The sequence below is a fragment of the Drosophila miranda genome, chromosome XR (assembly GCF_003369915.1).
Source record: "Drosophila miranda strain MSH22 chromosome XR, D.miranda_PacBio2.1, whole genome shotgun sequence".
NCBI lineage: Eukaryota > Metazoa > Arthropoda > Insecta > Diptera > Drosophilidae > Drosophila > Drosophila miranda.
Genome location: NC_046674.1, coordinates 15,381,173 through 15,396,270, shown reverse-complemented (window position 1 = coordinate 15,396,270; position 15,098 = coordinate 15,381,173). Strand labels below are relative to the sequence as shown.

General features: G+C 47.7%; 4 protein-coding genes across 6 annotated transcripts; 2 read left to right on the top strand and 2 right to left on the bottom strand.

Annotated features, from left to right (window-relative positions):
• Positions 1 to 29: 29 nt before the first annotated feature.
• LOC108152116 (ubiquitin carboxyl-terminal hydrolase 36) lies at positions 30 to 7,309 on the bottom strand. Of its 3 annotated transcripts, XR_001774787.2 has the most exons (5): positions 6,310 to 7,309; positions 4,010 to 4,740; positions 2,100 to 3,941; positions 1,421 to 1,835; positions 944 to 1,023 (listed from the first exon to the last, which is right to left on the bottom strand). XR_001774787.2 is itself a non-coding variant. In XM_017281191.2 (4 exons), exons 1-4 carry the CDS (start codon positions 6,668 to 6,670, stop codon positions 625 to 627), a joined length of 3,333 nt encoding a protein of 1,110 aa, XP_017136680.1. In that variant the 5' UTR covers positions 6,671 to 7,308; the 3' UTR covers positions 30 to 624. The 3 variants fall into 3 exon arrangements, 2 of the variants coding, with proteins under 2 accessions (XP_017136680.1, XP_017136681.1); XM_017281191.2 differs by lacking the exon at positions 1,421 to 1,835 and having other exon boundaries at positions 30 to 1,023; positions 6,310 to 7,308; XM_017281192.2 differs by lacking the exon at positions 944 to 1,023 and having other exon boundaries at positions 1,210 to 1,835.
• Positions 7,310 to 7,712: 403 nt separating this feature from the next.
• Positions 7,713 to 9,554, top strand: LOC108152541 (bifunctional coenzyme A synthase). The gene is made up of 2 exons (XM_017281952.2): positions 7,713 to 8,346; positions 8,398 to 9,554. Exons 1-2 carry the CDS (start codon positions 7,794 to 7,796, stop codon positions 9,396 to 9,398), a joined length of 1,554 nt encoding a protein of 517 aa, XP_017137441.1. The 5' UTR covers positions 7,713 to 7,793; the 3' UTR covers positions 9,399 to 9,554.
• LOC108152543 (thioredoxin-like protein 1) lies at positions 9,496 to 10,657 on the bottom strand. The gene is made up of 3 exons (XM_017281954.2): positions 10,202 to 10,657; positions 9,854 to 10,137; positions 9,496 to 9,791 (listed from the first exon to the last, which is right to left on the bottom strand). Exons 1-3 carry the CDS (start codon positions 10,565 to 10,567, stop codon positions 9,578 to 9,580), a joined length of 864 nt encoding a protein of 287 aa, XP_017137443.1. The 5' UTR covers positions 10,568 to 10,657; the 3' UTR covers positions 9,496 to 9,577.
• A 769-nt stretch (positions 10,658 to 11,426) lies between these two features.
• On the top strand, positions 11,427 to 14,502 carry LOC108152542 (proliferation-associated protein 2G4). Its single transcript, XM_017281953.2, has 8 exons — positions 11,427 to 11,595; positions 11,783 to 11,880; positions 12,159 to 12,295; positions 12,361 to 12,523; positions 12,766 to 12,987; positions 13,271 to 13,496; positions 13,726 to 13,853; positions 13,914 to 14,502. The coding sequence occupies exons 1-8, from the start codon at positions 11,508 to 11,510 to the stop codon at positions 14,025 to 14,027; spliced, it is 1,176 nt and encodes a 391-aa protein (XP_017137442.1). The 5' UTR covers positions 11,427 to 11,507; the 3' UTR covers positions 14,028 to 14,502.
• The last annotated feature ends 596 nt before the right edge of the window (positions 14,503 to 15,098 follow it).

The following is a 15,098-nucleotide window of genomic DNA, read 5'->3' as shown; positions in this document are numbered from 1 at the left end:
TCTCTCTCGATAAATAAAAGGGCGCGCCATTTAAATTATACTCAAGTTTCTCTGTGGTTTTAATCTAAACTCTCATTGTATGTTATATATGTACAAATTGGGTTGTTTTTAGTCTCTTAAAGGTAATTGGGTTGCTTTATTTTCCATCATTTGCAGCTCATTTATATAGTATTTAAGTGGTTGTTTGTTGGTTTCTTGGTTTTTTTTGCAAAGATTAAGGGCCGGCCATTTTTTTAAAAAATGTTTTGCGATATTTTTCTTAGACGCTGCGCATGCCGAACGTAATCTTTTAGAACACAATAAATATATATATATATAAAATGCCATACACGGGGATCTCGTATTTCTTTTTCTTTCTTTCTTTCTCTTAAAACTTAATCATTCGCTTAATGGGTAGGGTTTGGGGCGCACTCTATGGGGGTAGGGGGGGGTAGACGGCGCAACAGTTATGCTCTAGCTTATAGCTTACAAGTCCTACTCTAAAACATGTTCAATCAGCAGTTCAAAAAAAATAAAATAAAAACTCATCCGAACTAGTAATTGAAATCCAATAACAAATGCACTGGCGCCAGCAGCAGCAGGAGCTGCAGCAGCATCCGCGTCTACATCGGCCACAAGTGGCAGTTAGGATAAGGACTGCTGTGACTGCTGCTGCTGTTGCTGTCCCGTCGGCTGCCGACGGTTAAAGACGCCACCGGAGGCCAGATGACGCTGCAGGGCCCGCTGCTGCTGGAACTTGGCGCCACCGGGTCCACCGAACCGATTGTATTTGAACTTGTTGCGCTGCTGGAAATTCTGACGAAAGTTCTGATTGTGGTAACGCGGGAAGCTGCCACCGCCGTTGCTGGACTTGTGCCAGCGCTTTTGGCTCTCGTACTCCTGGAATGGATTGTAGCCGGGCGTGCTGCTGTTGTAGGCCTTTGCCGTTGCGGATTTCACTTTGCGCTGCCGTCCGCGATCCATTTCGTTCTCCTCCTCATCGTCGTGGTCGCGCTGTCGCTGCTCACGAGCCTCCGCCACCAGCTTACCGAAGGGAAACAAGAAAATAATCGAAATTTGGTAAGTAATTGCTTCTCCGCTTCAAGGATGAGGGCAGAGGGCAGGCCGTAATGAAGCTTATGCAGATGAGGTAGCCACAAAGTTAACAAGAACAATGGAAATGGGATGCTAGTAGGTAATAAATGGCTTACATCAAAACACAAAAAGTTCGACAGTTGTTTTTTCTTTTCTTTTATTTTTTGAGTTCAAAGTTTATCTGGCAAAACGGTAACGGGCACGGTTGAATTTTATAGCAAAAGAAACAGGGCTCTGCGGGAACAGGAGACAACAGCAGTCAAATCATAAGCTTCATTGCACACACACAGGCACACACATAAACACCAGATGGAGATTGGGGGGCGGGATTCTTTGGGAGAATTACCTAGGCTCTCGGCCGCAACCTCAGGCGCAGGCAACTCAACGGTTCTTGAACCCATTTTCGGGGGGCCGAGCATTGAAGATCTGTCCAACGGATGGATGGATAACTTCAAAGCAATCACAGACTATATTCGTATTCGTATTCGTATTAAGAAGGATTTGATTTGCCGCGCCTCCTACCGGGTATCCGGTTCGGTTGCGCCAGCGACTGTCGTTGCCGTTGCCATGGTGTGATTGCTACTGCCACTGCCACTGCTATTGATACTCCCACTGCCACTGCCACTGCCACTGCCACTGCCACTGCTACTGTCGATGTTGATTGCTGATGCGACGACGCCTTCGTTGCCGCCGCTACCATCCACATCCACATCCACATTGCTGTGACCAGCTATCCGTTTCGCACAAACCAACTCAAAAGTCTAAATGAATCGGGAAGGATACAAAAATCGTGTGGAGACAAATGGAAAGCAAAATTACAAACAAGTTTCGTTTTTATTAGAAATGCAACACGCATCAACCACAACCCAAGTGAGAAGTGCATGCAGGAAGAGATAGAGATCGGATCAGAACTGGAAGGGCCACCACAAGAATTTTTGTTTTTATTGTTTTTTTGGGATCTGTTAGTGGATTAGTTGGGCCACAGAGCCCGCCGGTTCTACGAGCACGCTCTTGTGTTCACTTACCTCCTTGTCCAGTTCCGCTGGCTTTCCGCTCCAACTAAGGACCGAGGCGGAGCCGTAGCCGCGATGCGTCTGCTTCAGCAATTCGTTCACGACATTCCCATTGGTTGAGGCCTCGCTCTGGTAGCCATTACCCACGCGTGGCTGTTGCTGTGACTTGACGGCGATGCCATTGAGCAGCTTCTGCCGTTTGGCGCCAGGTGTTGAGGACTTGGCAAAGGGATTACGAGGGTTTTTAGATGGCGTTGACACCACCTGGTGCTGCTCCTCCTCATCTTTATCGTCGTCATCATCTTCATCTTCATTGTCATCGTTGCGGGTGACTTTCCAGATGCCCGTCTTAGATTTAATGACGGCCGGCGAGGGTGGTGTGTTGGGAGAAGGCGGGGCTTTGCTTTGTGTCAGCGATTGTGACTGTTTCTGTGGCTGCCAGCCGTTGGTCAGCTTGCTATTCTCCTCTTCCTCATCTGCATCTTCATCATCGCTGTCTTCGATGGCTGGCGGTGGTGGTGGCTTGTGTTTGGCTTGATAGTTGTTGAGGCTCTTGAATATCTCGTCTATGGCATCAGTCTTTTGTTTGCTGCTGTTGTTGCTGTTGTTGTTGTTGTTTTTGTTGTTGTTGTTGTTGATGTTTACCAACGATGCGGCGGACGCAGAGGCGGACGCCAATGACGAGGAGGAGGATGTCGCCAAAATAGTCTTGGCTTTGCCCAAGCCATTCCCATTGGTAAGGCTTTCTCCGTTGGTCTTGGTGTGACCATTGACATGACCCGGCTGGATGCCCGAGTCGCTTGAATCCGAATCGCTGCGGCGTTTTCGTGGATTTGGCAGTGGTTCATCCTCCTCGGAGGCCGACTCGTACGGCACCAGGCTCTTGAGTGGCGTCTTGAGTGGAATCTTAACGAGATTGGTCTTGACTGGGCTCTTTAACGGAGTCTTTGGCTTGTCGCTGATGTCCTCCGTCATCGAGGGCATGCTGGGCAGCTGTGCCGTCGGCCTGGCCGTTGCTGTTGCTGTTGCCGTCGCTCCGTCTTCACTGTCCTCATCCTCGGAGGATATTGGCAGATAATGTTGCTGGTGCTGTAGTTGGTTCACCGATTTGTTGTGGTTGCTGTTGCTGGCTGAGGAGGAGGAACTTTTGTTACCATTTGCAGTTGTAGCTGGAAAAGCTTCGCCTTTATTGTATGCGCCAGCCAGTGGAGACTTCGCGTGCGGAGGCTCCTGAAACTTTCCGGTCCCCACTTGGAGACCGTTCTGTTGTTGGTGCTGCTGCTGCTGATGCTGCTGCTTGAACTGAATGGCAGTCTTCTGGGCATTGGGACTACCACTGGCATGGCCATTGCTATATCCATTGATACCGCCTGGCGGCAGCTGGGGACCAATGAAACGTGTATGCGTGGGTGAGGAGGAGGAGACTGTGGCTGGGACAGCCACTGGACTGATGCCATTGGTCAGACGCAAGCCATTGCTCTTGAGCGGAGTGGTCTGCGACAGATCCAGCTCGTAGAACATGATGTAGGCGTTGGTGTTGCACACACTCTGCATGGCAATGGGGCGCACGTAGCTGTCATCAAAGTTGTAGTAGCTGCCCGACTCGGTCATACCGATGGCCGTATAGTGGCCGCAGTGCTGAGAGACTCCCAGGTGTGTGACCATGGAGACGAGGCGGTAGGTGAGCGGCTGGGCGGCAGCCGCCGGCGAGCGGGCAGCAAACCTACTCAGGTCAATGCGTGGCTTGAAGCTGATCGTCTTGGTCAGCTTGTTGCCGATCATCGAGAAGCGCTTCAGCTGGATGCACAGCGTGATGGGGGCCCGCTCTAGGCTGAACTGTTTGGTGGCCGAGACCTGCAAGTGGATTAAAGATTATAAATCAACCACAAGGACTCCTAACTATTTCTAAATGTCGGACTCACCTTCTTTTTGCAGCCCTCACACTTGTATCCCATGTCTTCGAGTCGCTCCCTCGAGAAGTAACCGTCGAACGCCTCCTCGAGCGTGTCCGACTTGCGTATATCGAGCAGAAGGTCCTGGAAGTGCTGGAAGGTGATTGAGACGTGGCTGCAGCTGAGGCAACGCACCTCGCTGCGCAGGTAGCCACCGAATATCTGATTCAGTGGCGTCGTCTCCTTCACCAACAGATCTAGCTCCTTGAAGTTGCGGAAACGCATCAAGTACGCCTTCTCCATGGCCTCCACCAGGAAGCGCAGGAACTCGTGTGCATCCTCCTGCCGTCCCACCACCATGTGCTTGCAGATCTGCTTCAGCTTCGAGTAGATGTGGAACGGACGCATGGCCGACTGGCAGGACTGTGTCGACTGTAGTGTCTTGGCCATGGCGCAGATGATGCAACCGCCATTGGACTCGGTTATGTTGCAGTTCTCCAGATGCGTCTGCTCCGAGACGAGCCAGTTGGCCAATGCGGGTATGTGGAAGAGGGCCTGCAGCGTTGAGTTAAGGTAGCAGGTGTTGCCCACATTTATCATGCCCGTGCCGACCTGCCACTTGCGCTCCGATTGCTTCCACCCGATCCTGATGTTCTCTCGGGGATAGAGGACGCGCTTTGGTTTTGGCAGCTCGTTGGGACTGGGACCCAATTGGGTGGACTCTGACTGGGACAGCTTGCGATGGGCATTATTCCCATTGTCTGCGAATAAACCAGCAAATTGATTGAGCACACGCCAGAGAATTTTAAAAAGGAGGAGCAGTTTGAGGAGCAGTTTGAAAAGTAGCCACAGGCCAAAACTGTCCACAATTATCACAGTCATTGTGCATTGAGCACTCTGCTCATTGAAAAGATTCTTTACTCGTTCCGCGCTTGCTTGCTACTAAAATTAAAACTATGACAAGGTGGCCAGGGAAGACCAGTAGAGGTGGATGTTAACATCGATGTCATCGATTGTTGGGTGTCCACAGCAGACATCGATGTTTTTTCTCAAATATCGATGTTTTTCTATATAGTATAGGGGGAAACTGCTGACACACACAGGCACACACACATATGGTCACCTGTGTGGTGCGCCATGGTTGATAACAGCGAGCGAGTGTCAGCGTTTCGCTTCTCGTTAGAGAATCGGACACTGCGTCGACTCAGACACTAGTGCCATCCCACTCTGTCCTATGCAAAACGAAATGCCACGAGCACGAGTGTTGCCATCTCAATTTTTGGCGCGACTTGACAGTGGTTGTTGTAGCCACAACACTGCTCTGCTCTGCTCCCCTTTGTATTTGTTGGCCAGGCTGAGGCATTGACCAGACCCAGACCAGACCGACCTCATCTTATTACAGCGTCGCCTTGTATTGTCTTTGTATTAACTTCCTGCTTGAGGCAGCTGAGCGAATGCCAGCCAGCAGCACATGTGTGGGTGTGTGTGTGAGAGATGCGAGAGTGAATCACGCATTTCGCAATTGCTCTTTTACTTTTTTCTCCATTCATTCATATAAGCAACGTTGCAGAAGACAAAAATGCAACGCATTAGCAAAAAGAAAAAAATGAAAAAAAAATAAATACTATTGCTAGCAGAGCATCAGGCCATATGTGTGTGCAAAAAAGGAGCATACATATTTACATAGAGAGGGGGCCGCCGCCTCGTGCGGATGTTTGTCGCGACGGCAGCACGTTTTTTTTATTCTCGTACTGCTCCGCCTTCAGCTGCCGATTCGGCAATTCAGAACTAGCGTAGTAAGCTCTATCCTCTCTGCTTGCCACTTCTTGCTGCTGACTGCCTGTCCAACTCACTCTTTGCGGTGTTGTACTTGTTTTGCTTTTTCACATTTCTTTTCACACTGTTTACACGTACACCACCCAATCTCTCTCTCCCACAATCACACACACGGACAAACGCCAATGTATACGCACGCAACAAAAAGTACAGGTATGCTGCTTGCGTTGGCCGCGCTGCCGGCGCCGCTGTCGGCAAACTGCAGCAAAGCCAAGAGTGTAAAAATTAAAGCGGAAAAACCACACACACGTGATTCCCTCTGACCAGGCCATAGTTTTGGCTAAAATAAACATAAAATATATGTACACATGCATGTATTTCTGTGTGTGTTTGTGTCTGTCTACCAAAACCAAGAGACGCACATGGAAAATTTTTCAAATTGCGACACAAAGAAACATAAGAGAGAGAGAGAGACACGGATACGGAGCAAACCAACTACTAAGCGATTGGGGCAACTTCTCTTCCCCCTCTTCGTCGTCTCCTACGCTACTCACCGTGTCCATTTGCTCCCACAACTTTGCTGTTGCCAAAGTTGCTCCCGTTGCAGCTGCTGCTGTTGTTGTTGTTGCTGGGTTGCTTGATGACTATGTACTTGTTCTTCAACTGCTCCAGCACCGAGTCGTGGTAGTTGGGGACCTCCTCGTACTCGATTTTGGACATTAGAATCCGCTTTGCATACGCACTGACAGCAATTTGATTATGCATTTCAGAGTCAGAGCCGTCGCCGCCGCCGCCGCCTCCGCCGGTTTTTTTGGCCTCGTCAGCAGCCCTGCTGCCGTTCCCGACGCCAAGCGATTCGCGGAGCACAGCGTTGACGACATTCGCCGTTTCGCATACAGCCATCGAAACGGGCATGGCGATGCTCCTGCTGCTCGTGGGTGTTTGTGGAGGAATTTTGAAAAATATCTGCTATCGCTTCCTGGGACAACTCAAAGTCGCTGCGGTTACGGGTGATAACCAAGAACAAGGCTGAGAATAATGGGGGCGCCGGTGGGGAGGTGGGAAATGAACAGCATCCGCCTTTTCTATGGCTGCTGCCTCTCGTGCTGCTGCTGATGTCGTCGGCTTCGGTTAGCTGCGGCACATTTGTGATCCTTGCAGATCCTCCGCCCACGATAGTCCAGCCCCCTGTCTCGTCTCCGACCGCGACACGTCCTTCACCGACGGTTCGTTGCCGCGCTGCTGCTACAATCGCTACCACTTTTCTGGTTCTCTCTTTGCCTTGCTTCTCACCGACTGCGGACGACCGACACACGCACACTAGCACAAACACACTCCGAAACCCTTTTTATGGCTCTAAAAAGAATATACACTTCGATTTAGTCGAAATTTGAAGAAAACGCGTTTCGGCTTAACATTTTCAATTGAATCGCAAAATTTTCAACAATAGTTCGAGCACATTTTGAAACGAAAAGTTGGCTTTACGATTCCTCGTGTTTCTTCCGACTACGGATTCTCTTTTCGCACGTCTTCCTCGTTTCGACTTGCCCACTCGCGCCAAATCAATAGACGCGTTATGGTATTTTAGCGTCGGTCGATGTTTTCGCAAAAAAAACCAAAGAACTATCGATATTGAGATTAGCATCGCCATCAGGGTGACCGCTTACGGTATTTTTAATACTTTTCGGTATTTTTTTAGGTCAAAATTGAAGCTATATATCGGTATACAATGGTATATTTCGTCAATTTCATCAATCTAAAGTGTTAAAAATTAAGCCAATCAAGTAGAAAATAGATTCATCAATCGTATAAAATTATGTGGGCAGGGCTGACAGATCAATCTTGGTAGTAATATTCCACGGAAGATAGAACTTGAATTCGTCAGTATATTTACGGTATATTTTTTAAATGAGACGGTATGTTTCGGTATATTTCTGACGGTCGGACGGTATATTTTATCGATAAGACCGCGGACGTAGTTTCGGTATGCTGATAAGATGGTAATAAATTAAATTTAAACGAAACAAGAAAGACAGCTATGGCATCCACGGGCTTGCTAGTAGTCTCCAACGTTAAGCACTTGGGCAAATCCCTGCGGAGCATTGAGAAATACGTCAGCTCACTGTACATACACCTGAATGTGACAGGGTCAACGTCCAACTCGCGGACAACTCCTCCGCCCGTCTGGGGTCGTTTGATTTCGCAGTTGTATGCCAACAGCAGCAGTTATGTAGGCAATAAGATCGATCTTCGGGTGCTGGTCTCCCCGCTGAGGCCCGGCGTCGACGTACCCCTGAAGTTGCGCAAGCCCGTGGACCTGATATTCTCGGATAGCCACCATCCGGAGTTGTGTGACAAGCTTCGGGCTGCCCTCAATGTTAGCAAGCCCACCATCTTTCTGGAGGACAGCAGCTCCACAGATCTAGGTTCGCATGAGGACAACTCGCAGGAACAAAAAATGTATCCGTCGGTAGTCCTGGGCGGAACCTTCGATCGCATCCATCTGGGCCACAAGATATTTCTCACGCAGGCGGTGCTGCGCACTTGCAAGCGTCTGGTGGTAGGCGTAACGACAGCCGCCATGACAAAGTGTAAGTTTTGAATGAGTCGGCAATAGTTTCTTATCTATTACTCACCTTCAGCGAAGACTCTGCCCGATCTGATATTACCCGTGGAGGAGCGTATCGCCCTTTTGCGGGAGTTCCTCACGGACATCGACAGCACGCTGCAGTACGAGATTGTGCCCATTGATGACCCCTTCGGGCCAACGCAGCATGATCCGGACATGGACATGATCGTGGTCAGCGCCGAGACCCTGCGCGGTGGTCAAAAGGTAAACGAAATTCGCTCCGGCAAGCAGCTTCGTGAGCTGGACGTCTTTGTCATTGACATCGTTGAGAGCAATGTCAACGATGGCATCCACGAAACGAAGATCAGCTCCAGCAACACTCGCATCGATCTGTTGGGCTCGCGTTGGCGAAAACCGGAACCACGTCCCCACTTGCCTATTCGGCCGCACATAATTGGCCTGACTGGGGGAATTGCCTCTGGCAAGAGCAAAATGGCCGAAAGGCTGAGCAATATGGGCGCCCATGTCATAGACTGCGACAAGGTGGCCCACGATGTGTACGAGCCAGGTCAGGTGTGCTACAAGGGGATCGTGCAACACTTTGGGACGACTATTCTCTCTAGCAATGGTCGCATCGATCGAGCCAAGCTGGGTCCCCTAGTCTTTGGCAATCCCCTAGAGCTACAGGCCCTCAATGACATTGTCTGGCCTCAGCTGATAGAGGAGGTCAACAGACGACTGGATTCCTTGAGAGCTGGCTCCGAGGTGCCCAAGGTGGTGGTACTGGAGGCAGCTGTGTTGCTGAGAGCCGGCTGGGAGAGCAACTGCCATGAGGTTTGGTCCATGATAGTACCGCCCGAGGAGGCGGTGAAGCGGGTAATGGCTCGGAACAGTCTCAGCGAGGCGGAGGCCAGAAAGCGTCTGTCCAGCCAGGTGCCAAACCATGAAATTGTGGCCAAATCCCATGTGATTTTCAGTTCGCAGTGGGACTATGAGTTTACCCAAAAGCAGGCCGATCGGGCCTGGAAAATACTCAACAGTGAACTGGACTCGCAACACAGCAGCAGCCTCTAACTTCTTGACTACTACAAGCAGGGGATATTTTGGGGTGCGGTTTGGAATTGTTTGTTACACCCTTTTTTATATGATTATGCATTTTGTTGTTCATTGCTTAGTTTTAAGTCGAAAGTTTAATAAGAAATGCCGAGAAAACATTGTAAAAACGTTAAATTTTAGAATTATTTAGTTATTTCTTAGTGGCTTTCGCCCTTCTTTCCGGCCACACGCTTAAAGTCGTTCATCTTGGTTGTCATGATTGGGGAGCCGATAAAGCCAATATAATCGATCTGCGTCACATCGCCGCCCGACTGATTGTTCTTCACAAAGATCTGTATGTTTTGTACATTCTGAAATTTCACATAGCGCAGATTGACTGGTGCGCCGTTCTCCAGCTCCTTCTCAGCCAAGCTATGAATAGGGGAAAAGCAATTCAAATATAGAATCGACTGGTAATGCAAATGCAAGCTTACGTCAAATCCTGAACGCTGCTCATGGACTCTGCCATATCAAAGTCAATGGTACGCGGCTGGTTGATGAACAGCTTTACATCCTTGGGACCCAGCTGCGACGGGGCTTTGAACTTTAACGAATGGATCTTTACTGCCTGGTTGAAAGTGATGGATAAGATTAGCTGCTCATCGCAGTCGGACTGCAAGTAGCCGCCGGCTGAGGCCAGGGCATGCTTGAGATTGTGATCGTCGGCCTCATTCAAGCACTCGCACTCCTGCTTCGATATGAATGTATTCAGCTCCATCTGTGCATTGAAATGGAATTATTATTATTTGTTTACTTTGCTGGCCGTATTGAGATGATCTTACCAGTCCCTGGCCGTAATCTTCTCCGGCCTCTTCGCCGCCGCTGGAGCCAATATGTTCCTGAATCTTGGCCTCCAGTCCGTTGACGTCAGCGCCCTGAATTCGATCGATTTTTGTTCTGTTTCTGTAGAATATGAACGTGGGCATGGCCGACACACCCTGGCCTGCGGCCGTGTCCTGGCACTTGTCCACATCCACCTTCAGGAAAATGGCATTTGGGTACTTATTAGGAAACAGCTCGAAAATCGGTGCAATTCTTTGGCAGGGGCCGCACCAAGTGGCTGTGAAGTCCACCACCACCAGCCGGACACCAGCCTGGGCTAATTCAGCTTGGAAGTGTGATTCGTCGTTAATAACGCGAACAGCCATCGTAAATTTGCTTAATTGGGGAAATCGGCACCGACAAAAGATGACTGGGCATCTGCGTGACCGCGAATTTATGGATACGATGTACGGTCTGACCCTCAGAAATATACTGTCCTATTTTCAAAATATACCGATAAAAAATATTTACTTTTATTTATCCAAAAAAGACATTTTTTTTCCTTTATGTGAGATAATCCTACTTAGTTGTGATTTTGTTATTTTCCATGGCATTTCTTGCGCCACATTTCTTTTTCTGGTTCAAAATTTTCGCAACTGTTTGTGTCTCTTAGACTTTGGCTTAGTTAGAATAGATTTGAAATATTTGTATTCTTAAATCTATTTTTTATACTGGCTCTGAATAAATTTTCCTCTGGAAAATTCGCTCATATGATAGCTATGAATATTGGAACTGAGCCTTTTCCTATTTTTTTTCCAAGCTTATTTTGATAAAACTATATTTTAGCCTGATATGAAAATATACCGAAAAGTATACAATGTACCGTAATCGGTAGCGCTGGTGCTCACGTTTCCCCCTCTATTTAAACAGTTCTTTAAATGGTTATTATCTTCTCTTAAAGAAAATGACCACGATATCCTTCACCTGTGCTATAATTCTTCAAGTTTCATAATATTTGTGGAGTGTATTTTAATACCCACTGATATAAAATGGTTAATCTGGCAAACTAAACTGGTTCACGATCGGCAATCATATTCCTCGGCTTTGATGTTTGCTAAACAATGTTTTGAAAATTTTGCTATTCTTTTTCATGTTTTACCACAAAAAACTGATATTTTTCTTCAAAAAAGTTGGCAGCACTGGCAGTGGTGTGAATGCATTGACAGTAGTATTTTTTGGAGACAGACATTCGGTCACACCACACGTGGTCTCATTCGCATTTTCATTTAAGTCGCCATTTTTAAATTACTGTAAATTGACTTCACTATGGCAGACGCAGAAAAAGAGCCCGAGAAGACTATTGCCGAGGATTTGGTCGTTACCAAGTACAAATTGGCCGGCGAAATTGTAAACAGTAAGTGAAGACTTTCAATTGCATAGTGAAAGTGACTTGACGCTACGTGGCGCTTACACAATGCTCGCCAATGTCCGCTTTCGCTTTCGCTTGGCTGTGGCTGTGGAGCTGCCACGCACATGCATATCGCTGGCGCAACGTTGATAAATCAGACTATTTCTGGACATTTTCCGTTGTTTAATTTTAGAAACACTCAAGGCGGTGATCGGACTCTGTGTGGCTGATGCCTCCGTAAGGGAAATTTGCACCCAGGGGGACAATCTGCTGACTGAAGAAACCGGCAAAGTAAGTTATCACTGGAATTCTCTATTGCCCAATTGCTTTTTGTCCAATGATTAAAAACTACACGCTTGAGGACATCCAATGCGAGTCGTGTGCTGTGTGGGGCTGGCGGCCGCGTGGTCGCCAGGCGCACGTTGAGGGATATGTCCCCCACGTGCCACGGGCATTCTCTCGCCATTGGTCCCAAAGATTCGCAGATTATGAGATCTGAGGACACATTGGCCAATGCAAGAGTTTTGCGATATCAATGTACAGTATTAATAAGGACAGCTTTCCTTTAGGTATACAAAAAGGAAAAGGACCTGAAGAAAGGCATCGCATTCCCAACATGCCTGTCCGTCAACAATTGTGTCTGCCATTTCTCGCCAGCAAAGAACGACACCGACTACACGTTAAAGGCCGGCGATGTCGTTAAAATGTATGTACAAGATTTTGGCAATTCCCCTGCGCTTAACTTATCCAGGATCTTATTTCTTTGAAAAGTGACTTGGGCGCCCACATTGATGGTTTCATCGCCGTGGCCGCTCACACAATTTCGGTTGGTGCCAGCGCAGATCAGAAGATCAGCGGACGCCCAGCTGATGTCATCCTGGCCGCCTACTGGTCCGTTCAGGCCGCATTGCGGTTGCTAAAATCCGGCGCCAATGTAAGTATTCCTATTCCAGCCCTAAAATTCAATGTTCCGTCTGCAGGCAAAGCTAAATGGCTGCTGCTTTACCATTTTGCACAGTACACCCAAACGCCTGCAGATATCAATTGTCAATTTCGTGAACTGGACAAGTTTATTTTCTAGAAATGTTCGGTCTTTAAAGTTGTCTACATCTTAAAAAATCATCTTAATCTGTAGTACATAAAGCGGATTTAATAATTGTTATTATTTGCTTGCAGAACTATGCCATCACCGATGCCGTGCAACAAATCAGCGAATCGTACAAGTGCAAGCCGATTGAGGGCATGCTTAGCCACGAGCTGAAGCAGTTCAAAATCGATGGCGAGAAGACAATCATACAGAATCCGAGCGAGGCTCAGCGCAAGGAGCACGAAAAGTGCACCTTCGACACGTACGAAGTGTATGCCATCGATGTGATTGTGAGCAGCGGCGAGGGCGTGGTTAGTAATCCTCCTTAGCCGTAGCTATACCAACTCTTTGTTCGATGATTAAAAACAATGCGCTTGAGGCTGGCCCAGCAAAGATAAGGCGTCATGTCATGCAAGCGTCTTGTACGCTCGGCGGGCTTTGGTTTGTAAGCACGGCACGTGTCCAACGCCAAGGCTGCGCTGGCTGCTGGCCGGAGATTGTAAGATTATGAGATCTGAGAACGCAATAGGACACTGAGAATTCCATTTGACCGCATTTGAGGGTATTGGCTAAGAATATCTAATTATGTTGCAGGGACGGGAGAAGGACACCAAGGTCTCAATCTACAAGAAGTCGGAAGAGAACTACATGCTCAAGCTGAAGGCATCCCGTGCCCTGCTGGCAGAGGTGAAAACAAAGTACGGGAACATGCCTTTCAACATCCGCAGCTTCGAGGAGGAGACCAAGGCACGCATGGGCGTCGTCGAGTGTGTCTCGCACAAGATGATTGAGCCCTTCCAAGTGCTGTACGAGAAGCCAAGTATGTTTGATTAGCAACAGTTTACTATTCATTGGCAAAACTTAATTCCGGATTTGGTTCACCTTTTGGCTATCAAACACGGCCAGACATTTTGCCAGAGCAAACCCCAGGCCTTGGCGTCTTCAGTAGTTGCCCCAAAATGGCCTCTGTCTGAACATGCCATTGCCACACTCCAATCGAAAGACAAACCGCAGGTGAACATTCAATAATTTTACTTTTATCATTACAGCTGAGATTGTGGCGCAGTTCAAGCACACGATTCTGCTCATGCCCAATGGCGTTAATCTTGTCACCGGCATACCATTCAATGTGGACAGCTTCGCAAGCGAGTACAGCATTGCGCAGGAAGAGCTGAAGGTAAGATCATTTCGCTTACGACGGGATTTCGATCGTATCTAATCTTCTTTTGCTTTTCAGACACTGGTCGCACAGCCACTAGGACCCGTCAAGGGCAAGGGAAAAGGCAAGAAGGCATCTGCTGCGGCGACCAAGGTAGATTCCGCGCCGGCGCCCGTTGAGGCCAAGGCATAGAACCGACCGAACCCTAAACACTAATGAGCATCCACGAGAACAACTAACGCGCTGCCTAATGCTGCCGCAGCTCCTTCATAAACCCCCCAAGAAATCACTTACCCAATTTTGACAAACTACCGGCAAACAGATTGAAGTTTTTTTTATTTGTACACACACACGCCAGGGAATACCATTAGCATTTCCTTCCCTACCTACCCTCCTTCCAGCATTAATGTGGTGCAGCCACCACCTGGGGCCGCTCTTACTTTTACCTCTTTTAATATACTTTATTATTGTAACGCGTGCGCCCGGAGGACTGTAACTGTTTTCGTTTAATCGGTTTTACAACGAACAATGCAAGAACTGTCGTCAAATTGTAACAATTTTAACGCTAAACATGATCTTTAAATATAATTCAAGATGAAACAAAACAAAAAACGTTATCAACGCTGCGTAGTAGGTATTAAATAAAATTACCTTTTTCTATAAAAACCAACAACCGATAAATACATTCCTGGTGTTTCAGTTATCTAAAATGAATAGACCATTATAGCCTTATGACATACTTTGCTAACTGACTAACAGCAAAAACAGAGACAGCCTTATGGGAAACGCATGCAGTCAGAGAGAAAGAGAGAGAGAGGTAATTCGTCAGCATGGCCTTCCAGTTGAACTGGAGCAAAAATGATCGATTGTTGCACTTTTCAGTTGAAATGTTGCTGTCTGGCTGTCTCTGGCTCATTTTGTCACAATTGTTTACTCAGGAGTCGATTTATCGACTATTTCCGATAATTTATTAACCTCTTCGATCAAATATCGATACCTGCCATATTTAAAATACGAGAAAAAAACCATATTTGATTAATTATAGAGCCATGCATGAACGGGAACCGTTCGAGCCGCATCGATTCGGTGGGATTCACGATTCGCTTCGTTCAGCGATTTTGGTTTCCCGTAATTTCGAAGCGCTCGCCCAAAACGGACTGAACGAAGCAGGTCTCGTAATTTTTACGGTCTCAGATCCGAAAAGCTCGGTTTTTTCTCACTCACTCTCTGCTTGATTTTTTTTGTAGAGAGATCGAGAAAGCA